General features: G+C 38.9%; 2 protein-coding genes across 2 annotated transcripts in view; one reads left to right on the top strand and one right to left on the bottom strand.

Moving 5' to 3' along the window:
* Positions 1 to 435: 435 nt before the first annotated feature.
* Positions 436 to 5,480, bottom strand: atp5if1 (ATP synthase inhibitory factor subunit 1). The gene is given in 3 exon segments (NM_001142093.1): positions 436 to 710; positions 1,012 to 1,124; positions 5,381 to 5,480. Coding segments are annotated over 3 exon segments (330 nt in total). The 5' UTR covers positions 5,459 to 5,480; the 3' UTR covers positions 436 to 571.
* Positions 5,481 to 19,152: 13,672 nt separating this feature from the next.
* Positions 19,153 to 22,837, top strand: part of sdc3 (syndecan 3) — a 50,238-nt gene continuing 46,553 nt past the window's right edge. Inside the window, exon 1 of the mRNA XM_002938828.5 lies at positions 19,153 to 19,615. Within this exon, the coding sequence (XP_002938874.1) occupies positions 19,550 to 19,615 (66 nt within the window). The 5' untranslated portion in view covers positions 19,153 to 19,549. The remainder of the gene's footprint in view (positions 19,616 to 22,837) is intronic.

Consider the following 22,837-nt stretch of genomic DNA (forward strand, 5'->3'; position numbering starts at 1 on the left):
TACATTTTTATTTTCGAGTTGTGTGTGATTTTCTGTCAAATATAATGAGACCATTTTTTTTTTTTACATACACACACACACAAAGTGTGTGTTCTATCATTGTCACCCATAGGGAATAGTTTCTCACAGTAAGCAAAACCCCCTCATGCATGCCTGTCCTTAAAATGAATGGCAGACTGCATAGGCTGTATAGAGACTGAAGCTTATTTTGATCCATTTGTTAACTAAGCTATTTATATTAACGTCTGGCAGACATGCCCTTTTATAGACTAATAATGATAGCCCTAACTGCTAATGTTTATAAATGACAAACCTTGGATAAAAGCCTTTCTCGCCCCTCCCAAACGTTGCTCTGTTTTATAATCACTAAGTCAGTGTGCTATATTATTGCAATCATACCTTTTTAGACATACAGGAAAAATAAACACTCAGCAGTAACAGATAATTATATTTTATTGGGAGCTATCAGCAGATATCCAACTGTATCTCACAAACATCAACCAAGTGGTGTTATTAATGATGGTGCTTCAATACAGAGAAGGGTTATAAAGTAGTGTTAAAGTGACTACATTTAATCATCATTCAGCTTCTTGATCTTGGACTTGTGCCGTTCAATCTCCTTTTGCAGGCGCTCAATCTCTCCTTTGTGATGACGGATCTCTTCCTCGTGGTGCTTCCTTAGTGAAGCAATTTGTTCCTGCTCTTTTTGCCTGTAAAAATTATAGAATTTAAACTGCAGGAAAACTTCCACATTATCTTCACAGCAAATAACCATAATATAAAAAAATCCCATTACAAATGATTTCTATATTAAAGCCACCAACCAAAAATGTTTTAATTTCTAAACATAGTACATGCAAACTTAAATATGTATACCTATATAACCTTTAATTGCATAAGTGTACATAGAAAGTAATCCATGCCACTCCAATGCCAAGTAAAGTCCAGAAAAGTGCTTAGAATTGGGGGTGCTGTAGGAACGTGTGTAGATTTATCATTTTGTATAGTTACCTAAAATATCTTTCCTCCTCAGCAGCCTGACGCTTGCCAAAGGCTCCTCCTGCCTCTCTCACTGAGCCACCTCCTCCACCGCCCTTTCCGGCACCTTTTCCCAGTTCTCCTAACTGGCAATATTAAAAAAGAGCTTAATTAGAATATGAAAAATTAAATGAGATTTATCAAAAGCATATAGTCAACAACCTCCAATATTCAAAATGATCATATATGAAACTATTAATGTACACTATATCATCCGTAAAGGGGACATATTGTGTGAAAAACAATATTGTTCCAATGAATTGTATTCATCTAAATATAGAAGGAATGGGCTTTAAAAAGTTTTGGGCTGGTTTATTGAAAATTCTCTCAAAAACTCCACTGTTCCCGTCCACCTGTTCCACTTCCTCTTGCCTCCTTTCCCAGGCTGTGCAGGGGTGCCAGCTGCAAACAGGACTGTAGGATTGGAACCAATCAGCAGCTAGGCTGACATGATAGGGACCTGAAGCCTGTCTTGTGTGACAGCAGGGCTGTGATTTGCTATTCCCCTCCTACTGTGCTTCTGGCAGGGACTGTTTGGACATGCCGTCCCTCATTTGAGACCATAGCAGATCTATAGAGAGCTCCAATAGAGGGGCAATTTTTACAGTATTACAATTTAGAGCAAAGTGAAACCAGCACCATATAATATTCATAATTGGCTACAAGATTAGAGGGGTTTTTTTTTTCCCCGTTTATCCTATAGGTCTTCTTTAAATGGTACCATTTGCAGTATCACCCAAGTAGCAAGGCATTTCTTGTAGATCTCTACAGGCAGGGATCCTCCACTTTTTATACCTGTAAGCCACATTTATATGTAAAACGTGTTAGGGAGCAATACAAGCCTGAAAAAGGATCCTGGGAGTGCCAATAAAAGCTATAATTGGTTACTTAATAGCCTCTATGTGGACTGGCAGCCTACAGAAGGCTCTGTTTGTCAGTACACCTGGTTTTTATACAACCAAAACTTGCCCCCTTACCAGAAATTCAATAAATGAGCTCCTGAATTGAGGTCACGGGGAGCAACATCCAAGGGGTTGGTGAGCAACATGTTGCTCACAAAAGATTGTGCAGCAGAGTGAAAAAGCTGTCTTTTTGCTTCTCACTGTACTGCACATGCACACCAACTGAGAAGAAGCGAATAAGACGGCAAAATGGTGTTCTACAAAAGAACACCCTTCCCACTGCAGTTTTTTTTGCTAACAGGAGGGATTATATTAACAGGTGAGGGATTATAATCAATGGGGGATGACAAACATTTGGCATACTCCAGTGATTATAACTTTCCTTCTCCTTTAAGTGTTTCTGAATCAGGGTGCAGCATTGTTTTAGAACATGACAAATATGCTTTTAATATGTGCTAAGCATGCATACTAAACAAAAAAGACTTAGCAATAGAGGCAGTTGAAATAGGGCTATATATAGCACAGTTTAAAGGAACAGTAACACCAAAAAGTGTATAAAAGTAATTACAATATAATGTACTGTTACCCTGCATTGCTACAGCTGGTGTGTAGAAAGACTACTATAGTTTATATAAATAAAGCTGCTGTGTAGCCATGGGGGCAGCCATTCAAAGGAGAAAAGGCACAGGTTACTTAGCAGATAACAGATAAAATGCCATTGAATTCTACAGAGTTTATTTGTTATCTGCTATGTAACCTGTGCCTTTTCTTTTTTCCAGCTTGAATGGCTGCCCCCATGGCTACACAGCAGCTTATTTATATAGTAGCTTTTCTGTAGCAAAAACACCAGTTTTTGCAGAGCAACAGCACATCATATTTTAATTACTTTAAAACGCTTTAATTTCTTGATGTTACTGTTCCTTTAAATAGCTGATAACAGAAACTCTGCAGAACACCATTATATTCTACACAGCTTATCTGCTATGTAAGCAGAGCCTTTTCTTGTTTGAATGGCTGCCCCCATGGCCACACAACAGCTTATTTATTTAGTACTATATAAGGGCAGTGGCACACATGGAGAATAGTTGCCCCCGATAAATCTTTGTCACAGCAGGCGACTAATCTCTCCGCAATACCGTTTCCTCGATAGGCAACTTCAGGAATATGAAGCAACGCGTATGCCATCCCACCGGCGATTTACATTCTTGCTAGTGTGATGGCATTGCGGGGAGATTAGTCGCCCGCTGTAACAAACATTTATATAATCTCCCCATGTGCCACTGCCCTAACTATAGTAGTGTTTCTAAAGCAAACACACCAGTTATACCAGTGCAGGGCAAAAGTACATTATATTTAAAATACAGCTGTACTTCCATTTTTTGGTTCCATTACAGAACTAAACCCTAAAAAATGAACATGGCTAGAAATACCATATTTTATATACTAAACTGACTGCACTAGCTAAAAATTTCAGCATCTCTATAGTAGTAATGATATAGGGCTTTACAGTTGTCATAGGAGCTCCTCATCTTGGATTCTGTACTCTCGGCAGTTGTTTAGAAGCTAAGCTTAGGGGTTGTTGCAAATTATCAAGCAGAAAACGGTGCTGGCCTGTCATATAAATGGATGCTACAGGTCTGATTATTATATTCTGATGTTAATTAAACTGGTTTCATAGGTGCTATTTTATGTGAATCCAAATGAATTACTAATCAGCCTTATAAGGTTACATTTATATTCTACAGATACAGTATATTGTGCTTCGGTCCCTAAGCTCAGTAACTGACAGTAGCACAGAGCACATGCAGTGAATCAGCAGAAAAGAAGATGGGGAGCTACTGGGCGCATATTTGGAGGCACAGATTATCCCTGCATAAGGTCTATGGTTGCCTAAGGCTGGTACAGAAGCCCAAAACATACTCTACTACACCATTTCTAACCTATTTCTTTAGTCAAGAATTGGTTCTCCTTTAATTGTCAACTAAAACTGAAGCTAAACCAAGCTTATTGCAAAGATTAGAATTAAGATATGTTTTTTTAATATTTATAGAGAGCTCTGACTCTCAACTTCATTGTTTACTCTGCATAGCAACTGCTCTTAGACAATGACATTTGCCAATGAAAGAAACCCTTTGAACTAATGAAACAATAGGCTATCATGCTGTTAATCCATCTGTTGTCACTGTTTTCACTGAAACCTTAAATACATATTCATGCTCTGCCAGGTATTTTTAAATACATTCAACATGCTTTCTAGCAATGATGACAATTGATTGGGGCATTTAATAAACCAGTATAGTCTGTCTGGCATTTTTGTCTTCCCTGAGCATGGCGGGTGTTAGGGAAAGGCACAGAAAAAAACAAGTTTCTTAAGCGAAGACTAAATAACCATTACTATTTTTGTGCCTTTTTTTACCAGACAAATAACTGTGGCCATTATAAAATATAATGCTTCCAGTAGTTATAGAGCAGTAACACTGCCTGATGATGGAATCTCAAGGAACACAGCCTATTACTACAAAGTATGTTGTTTGGGGCTTTAAGACTCAGGAGGTGTGCATTATGGACAAACAGAGCAGAGTGGGAGTAGTATCAAAAACAGAGCCCTGTTCAATACAGAGCAGAGGGTGCCCCTTAATACTGTCAAAAGCAGTGTACAACGTCTATAAAGTACAGTGCTCCACTGGCCTGTTGTCAGCTTGAAGGTCAAAAACAACAGGCCAAAAATATCAAATTTTCTATACTGTTGTCTTTTAAAGGACGGGGAAGCTTGGGATAGGGATGTCTTCAAACAGACTATGTTGCTTATTTAAACATTACCCTGTCCTGCAGTCTGCCTGTTACCTACTGTGGCGCCATTACAGTAGATCGGGGGTGGCAAGGACTTGCTGCCCAAGTCTGCACACAGGATCTGTAACACTTGCGAACTCCTGGACTCCTTATAGCATCTGACCTGCTGTTATGGCACCACAGGAAGGCTGCAAACTGGGGAAACACTGAACAACTCGGGAGGGGCGGGGGTCACATAAAGGTGAGGCACAACAATACAACTTTTAAAACACAAAAGGGAAACAGATTTATTTTTATTTAGTATACTGACCACAATGGATGCAACAGATAGGTAAAACATAGTAATAGTCGTTTGAAGCAGGCATTAGGTCAGTAGAGCACTATACTGTACTTTATATACTGTTTTTTTTCGAATTGCCAAGGGCCCCCCATTGCACCGTTATTAAATAAAGCGTTACTTTACATACAGTGCTACCCTGCTGCCTAGTACCAACCAGTAATCGGGGATAAACCTGCCCCACTACACACATTATTCTCTACAGGTAACCACTCACGAAATCAGAATAGTACATTGCAAACAACACAGCTCACATCATCCGCTCCTGTATTATATACACACAGGGGGTGGCCAGTATATGCTGTTAGTATACCTGATCCGATGAGCGACGCATCTGCATAAGCAAAACGTTTCTAATTCCCGCCCGAAGAAGGGAAGAAGACCCAGCCATGTTTCTGTCACACCTGACCTTGTCAGTACCGCTAAGGATTATGGGAAGCAGACGGCTAAGTCACTGTCAAAGTTCCTTTCTTATAGCCAATAGCCGTGGTGAAAGTCACGCATGCGTCTGAATTGGCGTTCATGCGTGCCAGCCCTCGCTTTCAGTTTAGCAATCAATTCCCAGTTTAATTTGCTCCATCGAGATCTGTAAATCTAAACGAAGATTGGTGAGCCGCTTTTAAGGCGAGGGAAAGCATTAAAATGTTGTGTCGTCTTGCCAATCCAGTAGTTGTGCGTTATCAATTTTATATATATATATATATATATATATATATATATATATATATATATATAATATATATATATATATATATATATATATACACACACACACACACACACACACATACATATATATATATATGTTGTATGTAACTTATTCCCTACATATTTCTTGCAACAATTTCACTTGATACATGTGTTGAAACCTAATACCCACTTACACATAACTGTAACACTATAGTTTCACTTGTTTTCACTCCTTTTTATTATATTTCTTTGCCTGTTTTTGCTTCTTTTCTCTATCCTGTTTGTTTACAGTGGTTGCTATGTCACTTTTTGGTGCAATTTTTGTGAGAGGGTACTTATATTGTGTGTTGGTATTCAGTCTCTTTGTTTTTCCCTGAAGAAGAGTACTGTTTGTACTCGAAACGTTGGAGTTTTTTCAATAAACTGTTTTATTTTGCACCAAGTCCCTCAGCATGCGGTACTCTTTCTCTATGTGTCTATTTTTTTATCTGCACCCAGTGACTAGTGCTCCACTCTGTTCTCTCTATATATATACAATATATACGCACACCCCCTACTGCTACCCCTGATCCCCGTGCTCAAACACATGAACTGCACCCTTTTCCATAAAAACATATATATGTTTTTATTTTTTTCTTTGTTCCCTCCTGCAGTTGCACTCTAGACACCTGCCTAAACGCCTGTTAGAATACAGAGCTTGAGCAGGAACCAGTGACTGATGGGCCTGCTTTGTAAAGGGACTCCAACTGAAGCTCCTTCTTGATAATCTAGCCATGATTTTGGTTAAGCTGTCCCACATTACTTTACAATGTCAATTTTTATAGATTATCTGTTCAATAAGAAATACTCAACTTTACTGATTCAGTCATAGATTAAACTTGAAAGCTTTCAGTGTCTAGTCTACCTCTTGCACAAAGGAGAGACTTGAAGCACAATGCTCTCAGTGCCACCAAGTGTTCACATTTTAAAATTGCAGCATGCTGGCAATGAGGTCCATGAGATCATGACAAGAAAAGAAGCAGAGAATATGGAAATATGGAGGAGGGGTGGGCAGATTCATAGTCCTTCCGCGGCTGCTCAATTGCACGCAACAATGCAGCAATGCAGTTTTTATAGACAAAGATGGCATACCAAGCCAATAAGAAGGAAATTCATGCACATATTTATTAAGCATGAATTATCAACTATTTCTAAAAAAAAAAAAAAAGTAAACTTGACCATCCCTTTTCATTATGTGCAATTTCCCAGTTACTGCTTTTGAAACACCAGTTATAGGTGTTATATATCATATAGGTGATGAGATCGTTCTGAAGCGTTTTTTCTGAAAATCACCTAAAAATGTTGCCACAATTGCCGCATTTATCTCACATATGATCATGTATGACATGATGCCCTGAATGAAAATTGTTCAATATTGAAAATTTTCTCATGTAAGGAACGTGCTACTACATTAATCCCAGGACTTGATGAAAGGGGTACTATTCCGAAAATAATAAAATATCTTGAATGGCAAAGTGCTGACATCCTTTAACATTCAGTGATCACTTTCAGAATACTGAAGGGCAATTAACCTCCGAACTAAATGATGTCCCCAAGTAATATTACAAGCATCAGGAATGTGTATCAACTGACTTATTATTGCCATTGATATGAAACTGGTTTTTCCTGTGACAGTTGTTTTCAGCTGCCATAGACAGCACAATTCCACCAGCCATGACAGGGACAACCGGCCACAATAAAAGCAGGCAATTTGATATCTGGTATCATAAATCATTAGCAGCCCTTGAAAATGTAAAAAGTGGATTGGTGGGCAAACAAAAATGTAGCCACTGAAGTCAAAACAGCACTCGAGTGTGCTTGTCGTGCCAGTACAATGGGGGTGTAAACCAAACATGCAGGGTTAAAGCCCGCTGCTTGCACCAAGACCTGTATAACTAGGGGGACTGTGAAATAAGCAGAGAGAATGAATCTGGAACATGTGCTGCTCTATTTATAACACAAAAATAGGCACAACATCTATTTGAAAAGAGTCTGACCTGAAAGCAGGTACTTGCATGGCTGTTCAAGGACTAAAAAATCCTACGTGGGTTATATGAGACAGTTTCCATAGAAGGCTAGCTGGCCACTATTATATCATGTATATTGGTTTGTAAATGTGTATATTGACAGACATATTGGTAGATAGTTTAGAAGCAGGATGGGCAAACAGGAGCTGCCACTCAGTGGGAAGTGCCAGAACACAATAGACTTTTATCAAGGCCGCCGCCTGCAGAAACTTTGGGGCCCCATACAAGTTATTTATATGGGGCACCCTATGAACACAAGGATGTCACTGGGCAGTAAGTGGGGCAGTGAGTGACACATGGGGAATGACTCATGGGTGAAAAGCCTGTTATGACTGGAATTACATGAGGGAAGAAGACAGACACTGGCATATGGGCAGAAACACAATCATATAATGGGGTGGGAAACTGGGAGAAAGGCAGTGTAGTGCTGCACTTATGTGGATTAGCCAGGCTCCCCTGCTGTTGATAAGCTGCAAACCCCAGGGGCCCACCAAACACATAAGAACTCTGCAGACTCTGGCCCCCGGGAATTAAGGATTTTTCTGAGAGAGGATGTCAGACACTAGAACATCATGTTTACAAAAAAAGAGACAAGAAATCCTGTGTTTCTTTTAATAGAGGACTGTATTTGGCTGTATTTACATAGACCTTTCTGATAAAACTTACTTAGTTTTTACCTTTCCGTCTCCTTTAAGGTAAATTCTACTGCCCTCAATGAACTGAATGACTTATTAGCACTTTATTATTCCTTTTAACTATTTATATGTACTGCTTATTATAGAGTAACATCAGCTGATTATATTGGGATCTATTTACTTAATCATATCAGTGTCTCCTACAGGAACTTTCCAGCAGGGGAATGAATGGTTATTGGGCCCCACAGCAACATCATTGGGCCCCTAAGCTTACTAAATTTACTTAACTTATGCAAAAACTTACGTTACTTTCAAAGAAACTTATGTTACTTACATATAAACTCCACTGACCCCTCCAATTAAAATACTTATAAGCATATTAATTATTTTTACTATTTTTGTTAACTACTACTGATTAGTTATTTGGCTTCACAGCAAGATCATTGGGCCCCTAAAACTACATAGTTTACACAACTTAAGCAAAAATAGACGTAACGTCCATATCGAGCAGGGGCAGGTAGGTGGGAAGGGGGGACTAACCCCACTAACCCCCAATAAACTGACTGAATTAGTAGCACATTAATGAATGGAACTCTTTTTATGAACTGCTTATTAAAGAGTAACATCAGCTGTTTATATTGCACACAAGGGGCGTGGTACTGCACACTTGTGTTCATGGGGGGGCCCTTATAAATAACTTGTGCAGGGCCCCAAAGTTTCTGATGGTGGCCCTGTTATAACTGTAGATTCCAAAGCCAATGCAGCCCAATGTCTAATGTAGTTATGGGGAAAGGGATCAAAGGAGGGGGCCACTTTGACTACCTCTGTCTGTTTTATTTGGGCCCTGGCATTCCCCTTGTCTGTGCTGTAAGTAAGTAAAACCCTATGCATATTAGCTTTGAATGCATCACGTTACTGTTTATAGTGGTTTCCAGAGTTGTTATGGCAAATTGTAGTAATAGCTCCCTGGATAACATCACTGTATCGTGGTTCATCCACCTCAAAGATTACCTCTGGTAAGACTTATAGGGAGTCCAAATAGTACTTTAGGGAGGCTCGTCTATAAGACAGATTCTCTGATTACTGTGGCATTGTAGGTTTTAGTTTATCTAAAGCTAGATTTATTGTATAGTGTGTGTCTCCCATAATGTAAGAGGGGTTGCTGGAAACTCCAATAATTTAAGATTAGCTCTAGAACTGACATGAAAAAGGATGGAGGGATATAAATATTAGTAATAGGTATAAGGTTGTGGTCAAGGAGATCTAGCAGGATTTAAAATCTACCATAGTGTTCCATAGACAGCTTGACTTTTTCAAAGGGAGTGCCTTTTCTTTGAAGTACAGAGACTTCTCTTCTAATTTTATTTTTGCCCAACAAGATGAGTCTCTTGGAGAAGAAGAATAGTGGAGGTATCCTTTTAAGATCTGAATTTAGAATTATATTCCCTTATATTCCAGATGAGTATTAAAAAAGAATACATTATATCATTAGCGCATGTAAGGCAAGTTGTGACTTAAGGTGGCATACACAGGCTGATTTCAGCTGTCCTTTACACAAATGTTCTTTATCTGCTTTTCTAACTTTTCCTGGAAACTCAAACTGCAAGACAATTAGGGTGAGAATTGCTCCACAATTTCTGGAAATACAGTAGGATGACTTGTTTGTTTGTGCTACAGCACAGTCAGTGCAAAGAGGACACTAACAGCAGTCCAATCCACAACACGAGCAATATGTTACAAAGGGTTGTGCCAAAAGGACCTCTTGGGTTAATTCAGAAGACTTTCTAAGGGAGGGAGAGAAAGGGAACAAGGGCACAGGTTCTACATTACCAGGATCAAAGTGCCTTTGGCAATTTGCTGCTACAGGTATAGGACCTATTATCCAGAATGCTCAGGACCAAGGGTATTCTGGATAAGGGGTCTTTCCTTAATTTGGATCTCCATACCTTAAGTAAACTAAAAAATCAATAAAACATTGATTAAACCCAATAGCATTGTTTTGCATCCAATAAGGATTTTTTATATCTTAGTTGGGATCAATTACAAGGTACTGTTTTATTATTACAGAGAAAAAGGAAATCAGTTTTAAAATTCTAAATTATTTAATTAAAATGGAATCTATGGGAGTCGGGCTTTCCGTAATTCAGAGCTTAACAGGTTTCCAGATAAGGGATCCCCTACCTGTATTAACAAATTAACTTTTTTGGAACCATGTTCTAAAAGCATTAAAACAGATTAAAACAGTCAATTACTTTTGAATACAACTCCTCACATCTTTTTAAAAGATACCTTAAAAACTGTAGAGCAACTGATCCATTTACATTTACAATGTGTGCGCTTTGTTCAATTCTCTACAGACATGTTTATGCCACAGTAAATATATCCAGATTTTACAGGAAGAGAAGGGGAACTCTAGGCAATCAAATCCAGAAATAGGAAATGTAAGCCAAGAATACTAGAGCTGGAACTGGGAAGGTTCACAAATACAATATTAAAATAAAGAAAAAAAACCACAGAGAAGAAGAACAGCTATTATTCCTCACAAGAGACCAGTGTACTAAAAAAAGAAGCAAGTAGGAGAAAATGCCCTTGAATTATCTAATATGTTATAATATATTAAATTTAAAGAGCTATTATACAGTGGAACTAGACTACTGTACATGTTATTAATTCTTTAAGATACTGTTACTGACATAATTCGAAATGTTTATAGTTAATTGTCATTAGTATTTGTTGCATCAGGATTAGCCCTTTTCATAGTCAGGGGATCCATTATTTGGAAACTCATTTAATTAAAAGCTCTAGAATACAGGAATGCAATTTCTCATAAAATCCTATTTAAACAAACAGTTCCTTATTTTTGATTGGTGTGGTTTTTCCATTTCAATATATGTTTTTGATGATAACTAAGATAGCATAAATTAAAGAGCAAAATAATACTATTTATGTTTTTTTTTACAAAGAGTACTTAAAAAGGCAGTTACCCCCTTGTCCAACACGAGGGCAATGAATAGGAATTTAGCTGAATATAATTTTTGCTTACTGTTTTAGTCTATATATATTTTTTTAATTTTTGAGCTAAACAGGTCCCCCTGACCAATATTGCAGGTTAACCCAAGATGTGCAAAAAAACGTGAGTGGCCCACAGCTGCCCTACAGAGGAAGCAGACCGCCCCCCATGCCTGTGGGGGTCTACTTACTCTGTAGTTACGCCAATGAAGGCAGATAATTAGATTAACAGTGAACAGATAATTCCCCTGCATAATGGACTTGTGCTAATAAAATAGATGGGGTTTTATACTGGTAATCTAATTAATTACCTCACAAGGGCCAAACATGGAGTACCATCATTTTACCTGTTTGCCCTGTTTAGCTCAAGAAATTATGAAAACCATAGATTAAAACAATCAGCAAAATGTAATGAAAACTATAAATTAAAACAATCAGCAAAATGTATGCACACATCCTATTCATGGGACTCATGTTGAACAATGAGGTATACTGTCCCTGTAACTTATTTATAAGTAGTGTTTCACCCATCAACTGTGGGACTTCATAAGGCGTTATTCCACTATGGTGTTTTCTCTTTGGTTTTTGTGCTTCATTTCTAGTGCTACAGAAAATATGGGATCTTGTCACTGCAGTTATTCCTGGTGGTTGGTGACTCCCTTTAAAGCATTATGGGATATGGTGCAAATCCTAAATTCCAACTTGCAAATAAAAGCTACATCCGACTATTCTCAACCTTAACTTCCAAACTGGCTGTTCCAAATAGAAGTTCTATATTAGTAGTAGTAGAGTCAAGTGTCAGCATTTCAGTTATTATTTTTGACCTGACTTCCTGTTTTCATGCTGTGAGGGTAGGAGATCACACAGTTTTTAGGGCCGTCGAACAGTAATTGCTGTAGCAGAGGCCAGTAAATTGAGTTTCAGTGCATTATCGCTTAAGGTGGCATACACAGCCTGATTTCAGCTGCCAATATTGGTCCTTTAGACAGATGTTCTTTATCTGCTCTTCTAACTTTTATTGGAAACTCAACCTGCAGGACAATTACGGTGAAAATTGCTCCATGTTTTCCGGAAATACAGTAGGATGACTGATACAGCAATGTTTCCATATATGTGTATTCCTGTTATGAACTAAGAGAGGCTCTATAAAATGTTGGTTCAGAAAGAACATCTACAAACCAAGTAATATGAAAATGTCTGACTCAATAAATAAATGCACTTGAAAAGCACATTTCAGACATAGCTAAAAACTCGTGGATCCTGTTATAAATTGAGTTTCTGGGGGCCCACCTTCTTCCCGGACTGGCCAAAAATTCTACCTGCATGTTAAAACCCTAATTCCTCTAGGTAGCAATGTCAAACTCAAGCCCCTTAGTAAATTACACTACCTCATGTTTCTGCAGTACTCCCTTAGTCAGGCATTGTCACAGTTTGTGCTACAGCACGGTCAGTGCAAAGAGGACACTAACGGCAGTCCAATCCACAACACGAGCAATATGTTACAAAGGGTTGTGCCAAAAGGACCTCTTGGGTTAATTCAGAAGACTTTCTAAGGGAGGGAGAGAAAGGGAACAAGGGCACTGGTTCTACATTACCAGGATCAAAGTGCCTTTGACAATTTGCTGCTATTAACAAATTAACTTTTTTGGAACCATGTTTTAAAAGCATGACAGACTAAAACAGTCAAGTACTTTTGAATACAACTCCTCACATCTTTTTAAAGGAACCTTAAACACTGTAGGGCAACTGATCCATTTACATTTACAATGTTTGAGCTTTATTCAATTCTCTACAGACATGTTCATGCCACAGTAAATATATCCAGATTTTACAGGAAGAGAAGAGGAACTCAAGGCTATCAAATCCAGAAATAGGAAATGTAAGCCAAGAATACCAGAGCTGGATCTGGGAAGGATCACAAATATAATATTAAGATAAAAAATACACAGAAGAAAACAGCTATTATTCCTCACAAAAGCGTACCAAAAACAGAAGCAAGCAGGAGAAAATGTCCTTGAAATATCTAATAAGGTACCATATATTAAATATAAAGAGCTATTATATAGTGGAACTAGACTACTGTACATATTATTAATTCTTTAAGATACTGTTATGGACATAATTCCAAATGTTTATTTTTAATTCTCATTAGTATTTGTTGCATCAGGATTAGCCCTTTTCATAGCCTGGGGATCCATTATTTGGAAAGCTGTTTAATCGAAAGTTCCAGAATACGGGAATGCCATTTCCCATAAAATCCAATTTAAACAAACAGTTCTTTAATTTTGACTGGTGTGGGTTTTCCATGTCAATATATGTTTTTGATGATAACTAAGCTAGCATAAATTCACATGCAAAATAATTCTATTTGTGTTTTTTTTTAGTATGGTATGGTATGGTGCTCCAGTTACGGATCTCTTATGCAGAAACCCCCAGTTTCAATAACTGAAGCTAATGAATTCCATACCTGAATTTCTAAAAAGCAAAAGGTTTTTATTTGTCAAATTATGTTTCTTTGTACACTTTATGGCTGTAAAGAGACTGGAATTCCCACAGGCATCCTTTTACAGAGAGTACTTAAACAGGCAGTTAAACAGGCAGTATACCCCCTTGTTCAACATGAGTGCAATGAATAGGAATTTTGCTGAATGTAATTTTTGCTTGCTGTTTTAGTCTATATATATTGTTTACATGTTTGAGCTAAACCGGTCCCCCCTGACCAATATTGCAGGTTAACCCAAGATGTGCAAAAAAATGTGAGTAAACCACGGGCTCCCCTACAGAGGAAACAGAGCGCCACCCCACGCCTGTGGGGGTCTACTTACTCTGCAGTTACGCCACTGAAGGCAGATAATTAGATTAACAGTGAACAGATAATTAGATTAACAGTGAACCGATAATTCCCCTGCATAATGGACTTGTGCTAATAAAAGGGATGGGGTTTTATACTGGTAATCTAATTAACTTCCTCACAAGAGCTAAACATGGAGTACCATCATTTTACCTGTTTGCCCTGCTTAGCTCAAGAAATTATGAAAACCATAGATTAAAACAATCAGCAAAATATATGCACAAACCCTTTTCGTGGAACGCATGTTGAACAAAGAGGTATACTGCCCCTGTAACTTATTTATAAGTACTGTTTTACCCATCAACTGTGGGACTTCAAGGCATTATTCCTCTATAATGTTTTCCCTATTGTTTTTGTGCTTCATTTCTAGCATACCTCCCAACATTTGAAAAATGAAAAGAGGGACAAAAAGATTTGGCGCGCGTAGAACATTTTTTGACCCCGCCCACTTTTGTGGCCACGCCCCAATTACCACACCCCATTTTTTTCAATACATACTCTTGTAATATAGTTGAAATGGTGGGATCAGACACAAAATGTACTATACCGTTATACTGTACTACCTAAGGAAAACAATATAGCAACTCCTACATATAAAATACAAATATAGAGAGAAGGCAGTCAGTTATAAGTGAGTTATAACTATGTACCAGTTTTTCCCCCCATACACAGTGCCCACAATGGCCCAATAGACAGTACCCCCCATACACAGTGCCCCCATAGCCAGTACCCCCCATACACAGTGCCCCCAAAGACAGTACCCCCATACACAGTGCCAAACTGGCTGTTCCAAATAGAAGTTCTGTATTAGTAGTAGTGTCAAGTGTCAGCATAACAGTTATTATTTTTGACCTGACTTCCTTTTTTCATGCTGTGAGGGTAGGAGATCACACAGTTTTTAGGGCCGTCTGACAGTAATTGCTGTAGCAGAGGCCAGTAAATTGTGTTCCACTGCATTATTGCTCCATGTGTGCCATGTCCTTAAGACTGGCTTAAGGGGGATCTAAATGTATAGCAATGTCCAATACAAAAATGATTTATGAATAGGTCACTGGGGGAAGGGGTCATGGGGGCAGGGTTGGAGTGGGGGGGGAAGGGGTCATGGGAGCAGGGTTGGAAGGGGGGGGAAGGGGTCATGGGGGCAGGGTTGGAGTGGGGGGGGGGAAGGGGTCATGGGAGCAGGGTTGGAGGGGGGGAGGGGTCATGGGGGCAGGGTTGGAGTGGGGGGGGAAGGGGTCATGGGGGCAGGGTTGGAGTGGGTGAAGTGCCAACCGGGGCTCCCACCCCAGGGGCCCTGCGGGTGCCCCCGCCGGCTGAATCCCCTAACACCCGATGTTCTCTGCCGAGCGCGTAAATTTAGTGCGTCAGGGGATTTTTCCCGGTGTCCCGCTGGCCCAGTCTGACCCTGCATGGTGGTGGAATATAACTAAATAGGAGAAGTGGGCAGGAATGTATATTTTCCTATACGAAGAAAATATAGAAAATGGTCGCACTTTTAAATCCTCCATACAACGAAGTCAAACCAGTGTATCACAACATCACAATTTCATAAAAAACTCACGGGAGCACTTACCGAATCAGCAGTGTGTGCTCAACGCACAGCCGAAACCCAGACGGCCAATCAATCTGCACCAAAGAATATCTTGTACGGAGCAACAAACCCACTGCTGTTTAAAAAATCATACCTTTATTCAGTCTCCTTAAAAGCATATTGTGCTCATACAGAACAAAACCATATGCTTGACGCGTTTCGTGGTATCGCAACGAAGCGCCCATCGCGGCCCCACGTCTTTGGAGGTAAAACCGCCCATCAAACATTAAGTTAAGTAAAAATTCCACAGATGAAAGAATAAAATCATTTTGTGTTGAGGGAAATAGATTCTCTCTCTCCAGCCAAAACTGTATTGCCTGCAAACCATATTCATGTTCAATGGATGAGTACAATGACACTACATCCATTGTAAACCATCGATAGGTGGTTTTCCACTCTATCTGTCTCACTCGATTTATGCACATTGTTGTATCTCTCAAATAACTAGGTAAGGATTCCACTATAGGACGTAGTAATTTATCTATGTACCCTGACAATTTCTGACTTAAAGATCCTATACTGGCCATTATGGGTCGTCCCTTAACATCAGTTAACGACTTATGAACCTTTGGTAAAACGTGAAAAATTGGAATCACTGGATGTTCACATCTCAAAAATTCACATTCATCTTGAGTCAGCACACCATTCACATACCCTGACTGTAAGAGATCCATTAATCTCTGTTTAAAATTATTAGTAGGGTTAGTATTCAATTGCACATAAGTTGTGGTATCACTCAATTGTCTCATCACTTCCTTGAGATACTGGGGGGACAAGAAACCTTCTTTTGTCTATAAGAAAGATAGAGACATTGCATCTCAACTTTCCCGGAGTTTATATGTCTCTAAACAAATGAATAGCTATTCTTCTTGGCTTAAGAATAATGGGAATTATCACTGTGGGAGAAAAAGATGCAAAGCATGTCAATATATAAAGGTGTCTAGAGAATTTAAGAGTACGTATACTGGGAAAATATATGCTATTAAACAGTACTTTAATTGTACTTCTCACAAGGTGATATACCTAATTACTTGTAAATGTGGAGCCCAGTATGTGGGCAAAACTGTCCGTAAGGTGTGTGAACGTATTTTGGAACATCTATCAGCCATGGTTAGAGGGGATACCAAATCTGCTATAGCTAAACATTCCCTGGATAAACATGGAGGGAACATGGATTTTTATTTTCAGATTATAGATTCATGTGGTTTCAATATAAGGAAAGGTGATTTTGAGAATAGACTGGCACGATAGAGTCTTTGGGTGGTATGAACAGAGAGTGGGAATTAACCTGTTTCTATTGATATATTGGTATGTATATTTGATTATCTTTATATGAATATTCGATATGGATTTATTTCTATGGGCACCTGATAATTATTTTCGTATAAAGATATAGATTAAGAGTTATCTACCAATGGCTAATGTTTCTTGCTAAGCTTGCTAATCCTTGTATAACTATTTTTGGAAAACAAATTTTGTATAAGTTTTTTACTATGTGCAATGCTTTTAATATATTGTATGCACCATAAGGGTTAACACGACATGTGGGCGGAGTAATGCTTGCCTATAAAGGGTGTTTTTTTGAATGGATGTACCATGCAGCTTTTGAAAAAGTGGTGCGATACCACGAAACGCGTCAAGCGTATGGTTTTGTTCTGTATGAGCACAATATGCTTTTAAGGAGACTGAATAAAGGTATGATTTTTTAAACAGCAGTGGGTTTGTTGCTCCGTACAAGATATTCTTTATCACAACATCACAACAGATTGTGTAGAAAAAAGAAGAGTGTATACACTAGGGATGCACAGAATCCAGGATTCGGTTCGGTATTCGGCCAGGATTTGGCCAAATCGAATCCGAATCCCAATTAGCATATGCTAATTAGGATATGGAAGGGTTAATGTTGCCACATAAACACAGAAGTGTAAAAATTTTTGCCACACACTTTTCGTGCGCCGACATTTACCCCTTCCAAATCCTAATTAGCATATGCTTATTAGGATTTAGATTCAGTTCGGTATTCGGCCGAATCCCTTAACATGGATTCGGGGGTTCAGCCGAACCTAAAAACTGGGTTCGGTGCATCCCTAGTATACATAAATAAATGGGTACTGTCTTGGACACCCACTGCTCTGTGCACAAACTTTTTAAAAAGGGCTTGCACAAAAGATTTTATTTCCCACACATGACCTGTAAGAAATTAGAGAAAACATTGATTTTAAAGGAAAAGTAAAGGAATGAAAGCTTTTTCCTGCATATAGTTTGTACAACCACTTACCTTCAAAATTGCTTGATTAAAACTTTAAAATTAGTCTCTTTGTGTATTCTGTACATTGAAGTTACCAATAACACACTGTCCAACCATGTGACCCTTGCATCATTGCTGCAATAAAATCAGGGCAGGATGCAGGATATACTCTGCATGCTGCATTTAAAAGGGTAAAGGGGTAGGCAAATGTGGTAACTTTGGGCTCAGTGCATTTTGTTTAAAAGGTGAATGCTGTTTTTTCTCATTTTTCTTCTGGAATGCTAGCTTAATTAAGAAAAAATGCAACAGAATATTCCCACACGTTTTGTCTTGAAAAAAGTTGCACTCTGGTAAGAATCACATTGTTCCATTTGTTTTCAATGAACCTAAAAAACTTAAATGTTTTAATAAACTGGGAAAATAAATATCAGTTCTCATTGACTTCTTTTAAACATTGCCAGCTTTTACTTGCTAAGTTTTTTCTCTGATTTTTTCTTTACAGACTATTTGTGGTTAAGGATATTCTCAAGTATCAGCCACATGGATTTAAGTTGGCCACATGTTATACTTTATTTTTTCTTGCTCTTTAATCACAAAGGTAAATCCTTCTTTAAAATGTATTGGCTGGAATATCCATTGATACAGAAACAATATCCAGCAGCAAAGTGGGATACCTAAGCAAAATACATACTCAAAGCTTACTATTTCTGTATGCTCAGTTGTAGGTAAGCTACACTTCACATGGACCACTGAACATGAACTAGCTCATTATCCTGGTTACCCAGAGGGAAAAAGTCCCTTTATAGCCAGAGGATGAGGTCAACCTTCTATTGGACAGGTATTGTATCATGATGAATAATGGGTCAGTAGGCAGTTTTGCAATATCAGAACATTTCCACAAGATGGGGCCAGTGTTAAACACGCTAATGCCATTCCCCCTCCCTTCTTCCCATTGATTGCTAGGGAAAGAGGGAGGGAAGGCATTTCCTGCAGAGGGGGAGAGAAGGGTGAATATAGGGTGTTATAAATGTGAGAAAAGGAGAAACGCTGTAAGGAGCAGGGGAGCAGAGAGATCAGTAGAAGGCTCAGGAGTGAGGCTGTAGTTTGGGAAAAGAAAAGTGTCTGGAGGTTACTCTCCTTGCTGAGAGCTCAGGGAGGGAGAGAGTGGTACAGGGTGACAAGGGAGAGATTACTTGGCAAGGGGTGGGAGAAGAGAGAGGAGGGATAGAGAGGAGGGAAGGTGGGAGGGGGTGATTGGAGAGAAAGGATTTGCCATAACAGGGAAGGCTGCCTGCCCCTATGGAGGAATAAGAAGGATTTGGGGTGAAGAGAAGCAGAAAGGAGGGACACACAATAGGATCGCTGCTAGGGAGATCGGAAGCCAAAGGGAGGATGTATTTGGCCTTTGGGATTATACAAGGGGCTGGGCTGCTCTTCATCATCACACAATCTGCTCTGGTGAGTGAGAACCTCCAAATCCCCATTTATCAGTTGTATCCACTCTCTCCCCCGCCCTTCCCATTAACCACTTCACTGCTGGGAGGGACCCGAATCCAATGCAAAGGGCACAGGGTGCAGCGCTACACACCTACCATTTCCCATTTCTGATTTTCATTCATCTTATTTTATTCTATGCTGGCATTGTTCTTCCGAAACGGGAGGTGGGGGGGTTGTATAGAGGGTGTGTATAGGCAGAGATGCTCTGTCGATATGGGGCCAGCTAGTAAGTCTCACTGTCAGTGGCTCACAGCTTGGTCCTTACCTTGTCAAATCATGAATAGTTCGGTATCATATTAAATATCTATAAACATTTGGGTATTGGCATTCCAATGGCACAGACGGATTTAAATGATTAAATTCAAATATATCTGATATGCCTTTAAAATAACATCACTTATGTAGAAAATAATGATGTCATAGATGTTACTTTGAACTCTCATCCCATTTCAAAATGTTTGTGTGACATCACTCCCAACAATGAAAGCCTGGCTCCGGAATTTTAAATAGAGTGAGGGCATGAAATTCTGCCTGGTTTCTGAGGCTTTTTTTTGACAGCAGCTACAGCAGAATTCTATATATTGACAGAAGCTATTCCACCATTGTATTGGCTGACAGCAGCCACATTATACCAGCATTCCATTTAGTTATACCATAATTCTGTATACTGACAGCAAGTATACAAGCATTATATGTAGTTACCACTGTTATACCACCATTTTATATACTAGCAGCAACTATACTAGCACTATATGTAGTGACAGCAGTTAAACCACCACTCTGTATATTGACAACATCTGCATTGTATGAACGGCTATTGTCATGCCGGCATTGTATATCGTGTAACAGTTACACCAGCTGTGTATGTATAACTGAAGTCATAGCAGTATTGTATGTATGGCTAATGGTATACCAGCATTGTATGAAGTGAAAGAAGCTACTGCCATTGCATGGAATGTATAGCTATATACTATCCTTGAGATAGTTTGTCAGATATGGATACAAGACTGGGCCTACATCAAAGCACTGTTTTGTTGTAAACTGTTTAATTGACACTAAAGTACCAGAATGAAGTTGACTAAAATGAATGGCAACATATATAATTGCACAATATTGAATTATTTTATTTATATTTGTAACAAGCTTTTGTGTTTTTCATATGAAAACTGAAGATCTCTTGTCTATCTTTATCATTGGAAGTTCCATGTATGTCTTTTTAGTAACCCATCCCCCTGTACTTCTTAATTTTTTAATATTTTTATTCATGCATTGTCTGTTTCCCTTTTTTACTATTATGGTATTGTAAAAATATACACCACTATGCATACTGTAGCACTATTTATTAACAAAAATACAAGTGAAACAGTAGGTCACAGGGCTCATTTACTAAGGTCTAGGCACAAGTACTATAGTAAGTACTTGCACCTAGCACGGTGGAAGCAGTGTTCAACGTCTTGCGCCAGTATGAAAATCCAGCACCAAACACAGTGCTCAGCAGGGCAAGGAAAGTCTTGACTGGACACCTGCATTGACCAGGTGTTAAATACAGGATTTTAGATGCACCTTGAGCCTGCATAAATGTTCATGTGGATGCCCATAGGCTGCCCATATGTACACCCCTTTACACAGCCGGTGGAGTCACCACTCCAGGGGGTGAGGTGCATTGTTGGCACCTGTTTTTCTTGCACTTTGCACCTTCCTTCCTATTGGTACATTAGCCCTTTCATGTGTTTTTCCTCCCTGTGTTGGTACTTTCTATTTCAGAATCAATAGACTCAGTGGTGTAACTACTGGACCACTGGCCCTATTACAGAAAATGAAACCCCCCCCCCCACCACAGTCGGGGTGGGGAGGGGGGGCAGGCCCTGGCGCAACCACTGCTCCTTCCATAGTTATGCCACTGAAAAGACCTATCAGATTCCTCCACCATTTGGATTATGGCAGCCATTTTTTGTACTTTTGCCATTAGTTTAGTGAATAATAATCATCCTTCTAAATTAGGTTTTAGTATTAGACTGATTTTCTAAGCAGGAAATGACATTTTTTTATCGATCATTTTTAAAGGTGTGTTTTACTGAGATTAAAAAGGTTCTCCACCCAAAATACATCTTTTTGAATAATAGAAGAAAATGTAATTTTAATTAATTTTCCAATATACATTAATGCAAAATTTGCAATGGTTTTAAAGGTATTTCAAATGTAATTGATATTAAAAAGCATTATCTCTCTGTCTTTTAGTCCTGAAACAATGTAGCAGATGTCAGCTGATTAATAGAACTGGAGAACTGCTTTCTGCTACATTGTTTAAAAGTCAGAACCAAAGAAAAGCAAGGACATATATGTGCCAAGTCTGTCTTACTACACCCACATTCTACTTTACTTTATAGATAAGGTGTTGTGTGGTAGTGTAGTAGGAGCAGAAAGATAATTATATCTATATTCTTGAAAGCAGTCTGAGATACGCCTTTTTAGAGATTTAGAAAGAATGTCAGTGCTCCTATTCGCTAGTTTATTAGTATAGGTTAAATAGATTGGCAGTCACAACTGTGAAGCTGATCCTGTGTAACAGAAATGTAATGTTATTTAGGCACCTCCCACTTTTGGTGTCCTTCAATATTTCTTTCTCTCAGTGGGGCTCATCTAATAATACAATTGCAGAACAACATTTTTCCAATCTGGAAGCTATTCGCAAAGATATATTTGTCAATACATGCTCCTAAGTACTTACAGTATCAGTAAGTGGCCTTGGAATTAACACCAGCTTTTAGGGATTTTTAACTGATGGAACTGCTATACTTTTAGAGATGTACATGTGCACTCCCGGTCCTCTTAGTAGCGGTTCCACCTGGTGCAGGTCCCTGGGGAGATGGCACTCCCCCAACACAGTAGAAAGAAGTAGCTACCGCCATACAAGGTGATGCAAGTGGGGGACAAGCCCCTCGTGTATAATAAACACGAGGGGCTTGTCCCCCACTTGCATCACCTTGTGTGCTGGTACCTACTTCTTTATGCTTTTACAGTGGGTCTCAATTACCCTATTATTAATTACAGGTAAAGGACCTATCATCCAGAATGCTCAGGACCAGAGGCTTTCCTGATCACTCGTAAAAATTTGATTATTTGCTTATATTGGAGTCTATTGGAGATGGACTTCCTGTAATTCAGAACTTTCTGGATAATGAG

This window comes from Xenopus tropicalis, chromosome 2, assembly GCF_000004195.4.
Source record: "Xenopus tropicalis strain Nigerian chromosome 2, UCB_Xtro_10.0, whole genome shotgun sequence".
NCBI lineage: Eukaryota > Metazoa > Chordata > Amphibia > Anura > Pipidae > Xenopus > Xenopus tropicalis.